This window comes from Hevea brasiliensis, chromosome 16 (genome assembly GCF_030052815.1).
Source record: "Hevea brasiliensis isolate MT/VB/25A 57/8 chromosome 16, ASM3005281v1, whole genome shotgun sequence".
In the NCBI taxonomy this organism is placed as follows: Eukaryota; Viridiplantae; Streptophyta; class Magnoliopsida; order Malpighiales; family Euphorbiaceae; genus Hevea; species Hevea brasiliensis.
The window spans coordinates 17,786,964-17,798,897 of NC_079508.1; the positions used below are offsets into that span (position 1 = coordinate 17,786,964).

The 11,934-nt window shown below is 31.6% G+C and overlaps 1 protein-coding gene across 11 annotated transcripts; it reads right to left on the reverse strand.

Annotated features, from left to right (window-relative positions):
• Nucleotides 1–2,884: 2,884 nt before the first annotated feature.
• On the reverse strand, nt 2,885–11,426 carry LOC110659780 (uncharacterized). 11 transcript variants are annotated; one of them, XR_009144813.1, is made up of 6 exons: nt 11,066–11,426; nt 6,169–6,268; nt 5,731–5,969; nt 5,195–5,352; nt 4,259–4,360; nt 2,885–3,538 (listed from the first exon to the last, which is right to left on the reverse strand). XR_009144813.1 is itself a non-coding variant. In XM_058138007.1 (6 exons), the coding sequence occupies exons 4-6, from the start codon at nt 5,331–5,333 to the stop codon at nt 3,275–3,277; spliced, it is 618 nt and encodes a 205-aa protein (XP_057993990.1). In that variant the 5' UTR covers nt 5,334–5,352; nt 5,731–5,969; nt 6,169–6,268; nt 11,066–11,426; the 3' UTR covers nt 2,885–3,274. The 11 variants fall into 11 exon arrangements, 7 of the variants coding, with proteins under 7 accessions (XP_057993990.1, XP_057993992.1, XP_057993994.1 ...); XR_009144812.1 differs by having other exon boundaries at nt 4,978–5,352; XM_058138007.1 differs by having other exon boundaries at nt 5,082–5,352.
• Between the last annotated feature and the right edge of the window lie 508 nt (nt 11,427–11,934).

Genomic DNA, 11,934 nt, shown 5'->3' on the forward strand with positions numbered 1-11,934 from the left:
ACAAATCCATAAACATTTTTAATAATTGTAAACTCATGCATAAGGTTGTCAATACATCAAGTGTACAATTCACAATTTGTAATTGTCAAAACCATGCAATAAATCCTTAAATGCATAGGAGAAAATATAATTAAATCATACAAAGTCATTCAATAAATTAAAATTCTTGTACACAGAGAAAATACAAGTATCAAGTTCATTCAAAACCCATTATAAATTTAAAACATAGAAATAGGCTAGTTGTGCACGAACCTCTTTTGTTGACTTGATTTAATCCAATTTTCTTTCTTTCTTCGAAGATCCCTTTCAAACTATTAGGTCTTATAAGTTGAATTATTGTATTTAGGGTTATGAAGTTACTATTCATTTGACTAATTGGATAAAATATTGACTTTTCATACATAATAGGTAAGTTGGTTTTTACATCACCAACATGTCACATTTTATATTCCACTTATGTTGGCATTTGTTGCTAATTTCGTTTCAAAGCTTATTGCACTTTATTTCAATTTTTCAGATTTCATGCCTTAAGTTCACTATTCCATTGGTCATTGTTACAGTAAAAATTTAGCCAAACTCTTTTCTTCAAAATTGTTCCTTATTGTGTCTTCTTTAATTTTCTTTTTGAATCACTCAATTTGAAATTTTTTAGCTCAAGTTAAGCTAATTTTAATATGACTGGCCGAATTAGTATCTACCCAAAATTTCTGAACAACATTGGGGACTAGACAGTTTTGATAACCCAACTTGGGCAAGCAATTTGACTTGGTTAATGACATTTCTGGGCTTTAGTGTCTTCACAAGGGTTGTAGCCTTATGTCTAAACTTTTCAATGATATAAATGTCAGGTCATTTGGACCTGTCTACAGTGAGTTATGGCCAAATGAGTGAAAGTTTTTCATTTGGTCAAAATTCTGGGTTTGCAAATTGTCAATCTGGATTAGGTCAAATTTTTATGTCACTTTTAGGCAAAATTCTGGCAAAGTTTCTACATGAAAGTTGGTCCATTTTAAGTCTAGTTTTACCTCCAATTTGCCTCATACCAATTGGGATCACACAATTTAGGTTAGGGCTCCAAACACATACTGCCCTCAACCAATTTCTCAAATGCACAAACATTACACTTCAAATTCCTATTCCTCCATCTCCCACACTGAAATTCTGGATTCATAGCATTCTTAAATCATTCATCAAATCTCAAACTGGTCAATTTGAGCAGTTTATACAAGTCTTTAATATTCAATATACAATCCTAATTCACAAAGTCAAAGTCAACATGATATACATAAATAAAAATAACTAGCAATTTACCATTCACTTCCATAATGCATCAACACCATAATTCAACATTAAATTTCATGGAAATATCCATCTTCTAACTTCATCAAGGCTGCCTAATTTGACAAATTCTCAAGGTCTTCAACAATTCCTTCAAAGCCCTAATTCAAAGTACTAACTTCAAACATGCACATGAAATACATTTGCTAGAACATCTTATGACCTTAATTAATATTATTTCTCATCAATTACATGTAAAAATAAACCAAATACCTTGAACTTCCATGACTGCTGAAATTAAGTCTCACCCAATATTCATCAAATTTCCCAAATTTCTCAATAATTCAACTCACCATAACCTTAATTTAAGGCTTAGTTAAGCAAAGAAAAGAAAATGGACACTGTATCTTTTTTGAGCTTCCTAAAAACCTCATCAAATCTCTTCCTTTTTGCTGCCAATATCCTTCTTCAAGTGTGGTGATTAACTTTAATGAAGACAATTACAAGAATCATGGCTTGAAGATGGGTAGATGAAGCTCTTGCATGGTGCGGCTATGGAGGAAGCTTGAGAGAGAATAAATTCGGCAAAGAAGAAGAATGAAGAAGAAGAAGAAGACACTTAGCGGAGAAATCTGTCCTCTAATGGCCTTATATACCCCACTAATCCTTTATTTAATTAATTAAATAAATCAAGTTTCAATATTTCCATTTATCACCTCTTATTTTTTCCTAATTACATTTTATACATAATTTCATTTTTCATGTGATTTTTAAAATTTAATACCACTTATTTTTAATGGACATTTAGGTCAAAAGTCAACTCTAGGTGTCAAATGACCAAAATGCCCATCTTCGGGTTGTATTTCAGATTTTTCGGTAATACCGATTTAATTCCGAATTCGTTTGTTTCTTTAATTTTAGTTTTCGTTTGTACCAATTCACTAAATTTTCTTTGATATTTTCAATGTCATATATACCTCAATAGACTTTTGATTATGTCCTGAAAATTATTTTTCAGGATTTCCCGCGGTCCTGGAATTGTCAACTGTCTACGCAGTAACTTCCCGGTGTGGTCACTCATCGCTACGGTTTCAGCTCATTTAACCTAATTGCATTTCATCTCTTTTATTTTTTCTTAATTTTTCTTGTATTCTCTTATCATGTATTTCATCATTTTATGTCTCCTCACTATCATTTAAATTTAGTTCCAGACATCATAGATGTCCAGACAGACACTGGTCACTGAAACAGTAGAATGCATAGACTGCTTAATATAGGGGTGTTACAAATAGTTATCATATTATAATGTAATGTAAGTTATGAAAATGTATTTAATATATATGCGATGTAAATTAATAAATTAACTCTTTCAAATGTAATTAATTTGTATATAATGTAAGTTATGAATTTATGTAATTAGTGTGTAAATCATATATCTTAATGAAGTTTAAAATTTTTCATATATAAATTAAGCACGAATGGATTTGTACAAATGAGTATGGAATTGAATTTCATAATGATGTTTGAAATGATAAGATAATTATGGAAAATATGAATTGAAATATTGTTGAGATTTTTAAATAGGTAAATAGCGAAACACGCCAAATGGTAATAAATTAGAGAAAACTCCGTCAGTTTCTCCTATGAATTTAATTTATTTTAAAATATAATGAGTTCAAACTTTTAAAAGGATAAAGTAAGATAAGATAGGGTGCTCTGACACTAAGTGTGACATGCCTTACTCGGCTACACTGTAGAAGGGTAAGGGGTGTGTCACCAAACATGCGGCTCTTGATAGCATGGACTGCTGCTTCTACTTCCTCACGAAAACGTGCTTGCTTAAGCTCTATTCGCTGATCTACCCGATCATCCACCTGCTGATCCACCACTTGATTAACTGCTTGCTCAAACTCAGGTGTTTCAATAACTTATTAGGGAGGGACAATTGGAGGAGTTGGAGCATTAGAGTGGACAGAACTAACATGGGTTAATTCTCCTAGAACTGAGTCATTGAGCCAAGGCCATACACTCTTCCTTTCTTTGCTCCACCAATTGTGTCAATCCAAGTATTCAACACTTGCTCCTTTGGGATAGTTTGTAGCAAAGTCAAGATATTATTGTCATCATTGCATTCTTGTGCCTCATTTTCCTTTGTTGCCCTGTTTAATCTCACATCTCTTTCCTGTACTTTGAAACTATCTTCATTTCTTGTGGTTGATTTCTCACCCACCTTTTGCTTAATATTTCTTGTGAATGTATTCTGAAAAGAAAAAAATTAATTAGTTATTATCAGACATCACAATATTTATCAACAAGAGATCTTCTTTATGTTTCTATGAGGGCGAAGGAATAGAGATTTTGCATTTGATAAGATATGAGTTAACTAATGAAATGTTGAGTGCAACTCAGTATTTCCAATTACAGAGCAATGGATTTAAGTGTAATGTGTCAATAAGAGTCAATTAATGAAATATTGGCAGCATTTTTCAATAGAAATTGCCCAACTAAAATTGAAAAGTTCAATAAAGATCATATGCAACATATAGATGCTTAAAATCCAACACATAGGTCTCGTTTATCTCAAAATGCAAGGAATTATCAGAAGCAGCATATCATATGCAAGGAAGTATCATATGCAGTGTATCATATGCAAAGAATTATCACAAAATTTTAAAAATTCAATAAAGATAATATGCAGCATATCAAATGCAAGAAATTATCACAGCATATCAAAGGATATGTTAGTATTTGTGGAAAGAAACTCAATGGAATAGTATATTATTAAATTCAGCTGGTGATTGCTTGGAAATCACTAAACAGAATAGTCCAATGGGTTCTACCAAAGTAGATAAAAAAAAAAAAAAAAAAAGAACAAGACGTAATTGTAAAAAGGTATGTAAAAGAATAACAAACCTATCTACGAAGACAAAGAACAAAAGTTAAAGTGAGAAAACTAAGAAATAAGGGGATAAAAACTTACCCACACTCTTTCTGACTTCACACAAATCCACTTATCATCTTTTGTCCTATGAGTCTTCAAGTATAATTCATCTTCCCTCAATACTTGATTAGTCGTTTCTCTCTATAATCATGAAACAAATAATCAATGTTAATTTAAACAAAACTAAATTATACTAAGTATGTTTAAAACTTATAAACACCTACATATATTCTTCTATATTCATCAAATGCAACTGATCCTCTAGTTTATAAGGATGGACCTTCTCCATTATTGCTCAACTTTCTATTTTTTGAGCTGATGGATGATATTTTTTGAAATTGTCTGCATTCCAATGTTTCATTAAATCATCCCAATGATTTTAACTAATCTACTTTGGTATTTTTCTTCATTTCTGAAAATGATTTTTTGGCCTTTCCTTAAGTGTCACTCAACCTTCCACTACCCACACGCTCAAATTAAAACTTAAACTTTTAGTAAAGAAGATTAGTTAGTCATATATTACAATTAAGTATTTAAACCTAAAAATGATTGAACCATTGGTCCCAAATATGAGCTAGAACCTTGCACCAACAAGGCTATGAGCCATGAAAGTTCTTTTTAAATGCTTATGTGACATCCTGAGCAGTATCATGTAGGTGAAACCTACAAAATGAATAAGAAGCACTTTCATGTGCTGAATAATCTCATAATTTATGTATACATTACTTAATTTTAAATAACCAGTATGTATTACTTACGTATCACCATTTACAGCCAATGATCTTATGCCATGAACAATGCATCGTCGTAGCTATGATTGAATAATCTAATGAGATGTAGGCATTTATTATTGAGTACCAACATCTTGAGAAGTAGGTGCATGCTGTTTAGCTCCACTCTCATGAGATGAAGGGGCTAATGGTTGATTAGAACTACCATCTTGATATGAATGGGCTAATGGTTGATTAGAACTACCATCTTGAAGGGAAGGGGCTAATGGTTGAGGAACAACTGCCCGAGAAGTGGATTGTGACTGTGAGGAGTCTCTTCTACATGTTGCATCTATGCCTCCTTGCTTAGAGGCAAAACGTTTACGACCTTTACCTCTTGGCATAATTACTTAACTTGAAAATCTGGCAAGAATAGTAATCACAAGGAACTTAAATAAACAAGAAATATAGTAACCATTTATGCTAATTTTCACTTTAAATGACGCTACTTCATTTATAATTTTAGCAATTAACATATAAGGATTCCAAATTCATTTTTATTACTAATTTTCAGCGATACACATGTTTACTACAAAAAAAAAAAAAAAAAAAAAAAAAAAAAAAAAACCATGCAAAATCATAAGTTAGATTAAATAGAATAAAAGTTAAAATAAGATAAATTTCATATTGTCAATGTAAATTGTAAAGGCAACTAAATAGTGACAAGCATAAAGATATATTATAAAATATCTTATTATTCTTCACCCTCATCATCTTCACTATTATTGTACTCAATATTACCATCACTTTGTTCATCTTCTTCATTTCCAGAAGAATCAAAGTCAGATTCATCTAATTCTTCTTCATTTTCATGTCTATCAATTTCATCTGCTCCTTCATTTCTAGGAATTTCTTCCTTAATCTCATGTTCTTCCACTTTACCATTGTAGTCACTTTCATATTCACTCTAACTTTTTCTTTTGATGTGCACACCACTGTTTATAGTTGATTTATTCGAGCCATCAGTGAGCGTGTGGAACCTGTAGCCATTAGTAAAATAGTGAGGCCATGTCTACACCCATTTATATGGACCACAAGCTAAATTTTTTAACCGCTCATCAACTATGGTGTTTACTGGATCAAAAACCTATCAATACACCAAATCAACCAAACATATGCTTAGTAAAATAGAAATTGTTTTTCTCCTTTTTTTTTTTAATAAAGTTATAAGATACTCACATAAGCTTCGAACCACTTGGCAAATCTACTATTTATCTCTTTATCAATCTGCTCAAGGCTAATGTTCGGTGAATTTCTTCTCTATTCATCTTCAAAGATACTACAAAGAAATATAAATTATAATTAAATTTTAGCCACTCATACTATATATCTCGATAAAGTTGCCAAAATTAATAACTTACTGTACAAATGGTTGAACCTCTTCACAATTTAACAACACATACAAGAGTGCTACATCCCACTCATCATCACACAAATATCTTTCTATCATCTTCCCAGTTAGACGTCCTTGGTGCACAAACATGGCCAGGTAACCATCAGGTGCATCAACTTCATCTCTATTATCATTCCAACTAACTTTGTTCAACCTAGTTTGAACATGAAGCTAAAAATAATAGGAAGTGAATGTTGATGTTTCTTGAATGAGATAAGCTTCACATATTGATCCCTCCACACAGGCTTTATTTTTTACCTTCTTCTTAAGATCGTATAGTATCCTATATTAAGATAGTTTTAGTTAAAATCTTATACAAGTAAATTAATTATTTCGTCAAATAGGATATTTTAGCAACTAACCGCTCAAAAGGATACATCCAACAAAACTGAATTGGACCACCAGCTTTTGCTTCATATGGTAAGTGTATCGACAAATGTTCCATAGAATCAAAGAAAGCAGGAGGAAATTGTCCTTTGTTTTACCCTTGACATCCATTACTGTGTTGAATATATTATCAAACACATTTTTCTCGATATGCATCACATCAAAATTATGTCGAATAAGATTTGTGCGCTAATATGGCAATTCCCAAAAAATGGTTTTTTTTTGTCCAATTATGTTAAACACCAAATCCCGGCAACTTATCCAATCCAAGATCATCAAAAAAATTTGGCAGGTCATATACTTCCCTCCAAACTTCTTCACTAGACAGCCTAGGAGGAGGAGTAGAGCGCTCAACCCTTCCTTTGGAAAATGATTTTCTATCCCTTCAAAATGAATGATCTATGGGCAAAAATTGACGATGACAATCAAAGAATGAAGTCTTTTTCCCATCTTTCAAGTAAAATGCCTTGCTTTTTCCCATACAATAAGGCCATGACAATACACTGTTCGTGCTCCATCCAGATAACATTCCATAAGCTGGGTAGTCATTAATAGTCCACATAAGTGTTGCTCGCATTTGGAAATTCTGTTTACTATGAGAGTCGTAAGTCTCCACACCAACATCCCATAATTGTTTCAACTCATAAATGAGAGGTTGCAAGTATAAGTCTATGTTCTTCTCAAGGCTTTTTGGACCAGGAATGATAAGACTTAAGAACAAGTAAGGGCTGCTCATGCACATTCCAGGTGGAAGATTGTATGGCATGATAATTACTGGCCAACAAGAATAAGGATTGGCCATTTGCCTATAAGGAGAAAACCCATCAGCTGAAAGACCAAGCCTAACATCTTGAGGCTCAGATGCAATGCCAGGATGGCATTGGTCAAACTTTTTCCATGCATCTCCATCACTTGGGTGACTCATCACCCTAGGTTTTCGATAAGTTTTCCTGCAATGTCATATGTTCAGCTGTCTTTGTTAACATATATAACCTTTGTAGTCTTGGTGTTAAAGGAAAGTAATGTAGTATTTTATATGGAATGTCCTTTTGCTTTCCATCACCAATTCTACTAGGCCTATAACGTGGGTGACCAAATTTTGGATAATCCCTTCTGTCTTTGTTATCCTTGTAATATAGGATATAACTTGTATTGCACGCATCTATCTTTTCATATCCAAACCCAAGCTTTGCAACCATCTGTTTGGTCCTATAATAATCATTGGGTAACTTAGCATCTTCAAGTAAGAGCTCTTTCAGAAGAAGCAAAATTCGGTTGTAACAGTTCTCGCTCATGTTAAACTCTGACTTAATGTTTAGTAGCCTGCACACCACTGACAGTGGAGTATGAGTCATACATCCAGAGAAAAATGACTCTTATGCAGCTCTTAACATGTCAAAAAAGTATTGAACATTTCGATTCGGAGGTTCTTCTTCATCATCCATATCAAATCTATCACAGTCAAAGTTGAAACAAGAACCAACAGCTTCAAATACTATAGTGTGGTATGGATTTATTGGTGTAATATCAGCTACTATTTCAGTGCTTTCATGCACACTAGGTTCTGGCCTCAAAATTGGTATAAAAAGCTCCCCATGTGAAACCCAATGATAATAGTTAGGCATGAACCCAAACTTGTATAAATGTGCAGAACAATATCTATCAGAAACCCACTATTTTCACATCTTGAACATGGGCACCTTATACTCGCATTAGAAACAAAGTTGTGTTGCGTTAGTGCAAACTCTATAAATCCACGCACACCATTAATAAACTTAGTAGTGACCCCTTTCTGACTTGGCACAAGTCTATTATACATCCACATACGATCAGCTCGAAAGGAACTCATGATTTCTACATATCAAACCAGCAAATATACAACATTCTTATTACGTCGATAGTTTCCATGAATACTAAACAAGTTTAAAGGAAGAGACTATAGCTTAATAATGCCATTAGTTTTGTTCAGAATAAATAAGTTCACATGCAATGTATGTACATATTTGCTACTAAACAAGCAATTCACTGTTTAGTTCTGCTAGATAGTCCTAATTGAATTAAAGATCTTCTATTAATAAAAAAATGGAATAAAGGATCTAGATCTTTTCTTGATGGGCAAATATGATTTCTTAAGTAATTCTTGAAGTTGTAAACATATTTTAGTGTATAATAATCAGGTCATGTAATACAGTTATGTGGTAGTGCGATGCAGATGGCATATTGCAGAATCTGCAAATGCAGATTGCTTCAGATTACAAAATTTGCAAAATGCAGATTGCTTCAATACTTAATTCATTATAGTTTCCATGTGGTCCATTGGAAATTTTTTACTTTTATTAATTTTTAGCTCCATCTAGTAGGTAAGACTATCTTACAATGTGTATGCTTAGTCAAAAATTTTCAAACACAAATATTACCTACTAGATTTTTGAATCTGCATATTTAGTCAGACACAAACATTAGGACGCAAATATTTGCACCTAGCAGATAAGATCCTGAATCTCTAAGTTTCAACCAAAATTTCATCCTCATCTAGTAGGTAAGATCCATCTAAGCAAACACAGAAAAGGTCAGACACATGTAAGTTTTAACCAATTTTTGCAAACACATAAAAAGTCAAACATAAATATTACATGGGTAATAATATTACTCTATCTCATAATATTTAATGAGACAAACTAATTTAAAATTATTTTTATAAAAGTATGATAAATGAGTGAAACTTACACATGATATATGAGTGAAACTTACATGTGTAGATAAGCTGATAAATAAGCCAAGCCAACAGCAAGGAAAATTGATAAATTGATGTAGAAATAACAGTTAAGGTAGCAGCTTTTGAACTTGTTTAAAAACATGCTTTGAACTTGTTTAAAAACATGCTTTGAACTATGATTTTGGTTAAAGAAAGAAAGCAAGCTAACTATAACTAATGGATTAAAAACAGAGAACATGTGTCATAAAATTCATAAAAGGTTAGGTATTTCTACACAAGTAAATTGTCTAAAATAAGTAAATTGTACCCACTGCTCAAAACAAGAATTGCCATAAAAATTATACACAAATAAATTGTCTAAAAGACATTTCCATCTAGAGCCTCCATATAATTTAAGACTCATCTTTCTTATTTATTTATTTATTTTAGTAATTATCCATAACTCCTTTCAGAATCTTCCAAGATAATTAAAAATTTTAAATACACTTACAATTCACTTCATACTGAGGCATAAATCTAAAGAGTCATATATTAACCCATATAGTAATTAGTCATCAATTCATGTTAACACATAGATATTATAACCACCTTCACATATTTAATTCCATGGCAAAAGTTTTTAAAATATGGTCTAATTATATTATTTAATAGTGTGATTTTCTAATTAACACAAAAATAATAAGTTATTTGCCTAAATTTAATTTCCAACATCATAAATAAGCTTAATTAGCAATAAGAAAATTTTTTACCATTTTATCGCATAACACAATCTCATAAACATTTTACAATATAACATATCATAAGATCATAATGCTTCATGAATCACTAAACTCAAAAATTTACTTTAACTAATTAAATTCATTTTAGGACCTCTAATAATTAGGAGTGTTCATTTGTCAATTTGGATGAAATTTTTATCCCAACCTATTGAACCATCCTCTCCCATATTAGTTTGGGAATAAACTTTGTAAACCAACCAACCCAATGTACAAACTAATTGGATTAGTCGGTTGGGTTGTAAATTTCATCCTAAGAATGGTGCTCTTGGCTGATGGAAACACGTGAACCACAAGTGTATTTATTTTTCCCATATAATTCAAAGAAATATTAAAAATTCTTATTCCATCACATGTTGAGAAATCGGATTGGTTCATCGTTGTTTTTTTATATTCTACAAAAATATAAACTCTCATATTGAGATCATTATAAATATCTTTTAAATTTATATTGAATTGTTAAGCTAACAATAAATTGAATTCAATGATTCTAATCTATTTTTTTTTTAAAAAAAAAAGAAAAAAAAAAACAATTCAATTCAAATTAAATATATTCAATACCCAATCATGGTTTAAAAAAAAAAAACCAATCATACTAATATCTATTGTTACTAAATCTTAATACGACAGCATGTGAGTGAGAAATGGCTCATGTAGTGTCTAGGCACCTCGTGCCTTTGCTTTTAGGCCTTGAAACAAGAAAAAAATTGAGAAATTTGCAATTCAATTTTTTGCAAAACCACCTTTTTTCGATCATTTTCTGAGGAACCATATCAAAAATAGAAGAAAATATATATGAATTACCTCAAAGAAGCTGCCTTAGAGAAAATCGAGAGGAAGTTCATGTAAACAAGGAAAATGAATGTTGTATTGGAGGGGGCAAAGAAATGGAAGCTATGGTGAGAAAATCAATATCTCGAACAATAAAAGAAAGAAGCAGAGGACGAGAAATGGTGGGTATGTCATAGAAGACTAGAAGAGAGCGGGAACTCTTGTGGATCTGCAATTTTTGTTATAGGTAATGGTGTTGTGGGCCTGCAATTGTGTAGAGATACTCTATTGTAGCCGAGCAAATGAATGTCTGCCAAAACGAGCATGTGAGCAGATAGAGATTTTTAGGGTTAATATTTTTAAGTGGGTGAATGGATGGACAACCATCAACCGACCGAAGAATAGCCATTTTTAAGTGGATAAGTCAACACCCGAACCACCTTGAAAAACAACCATAGATGTCGGGTTGGGTTGGTTCGGATCAGATGGTTTGGTCAGTTTTAACCAAACTGTGAACAGCCCTCCTAATAATTATTAAAACAACCATCCACTAATTAATCTACACCATGATCCACAAAATATATTTTTTATTAAAAAAAATATTTAACAAACTATTATTTATACCTCAATTTGCACCTATATTAGTAGTTATAATAAAATTCTAACATTACCCATTTTAGATCACCCAAAAGAAATTTCTCCTCTTTAGTTATATTATTCTTTCCATCTCAATTCTCAATTCCATCAACTATATATATATATATATATAATTTTTTTTTTAATTTCCCAAAATATCTGCAACTTTTCATATCAATTTTTTTTTATACTCATTTACTAAAATTCAATAGAAAATCGCATCTTTCTTTTTTTTTTTAAATAGTTTAATAAATTTATAAAATTTT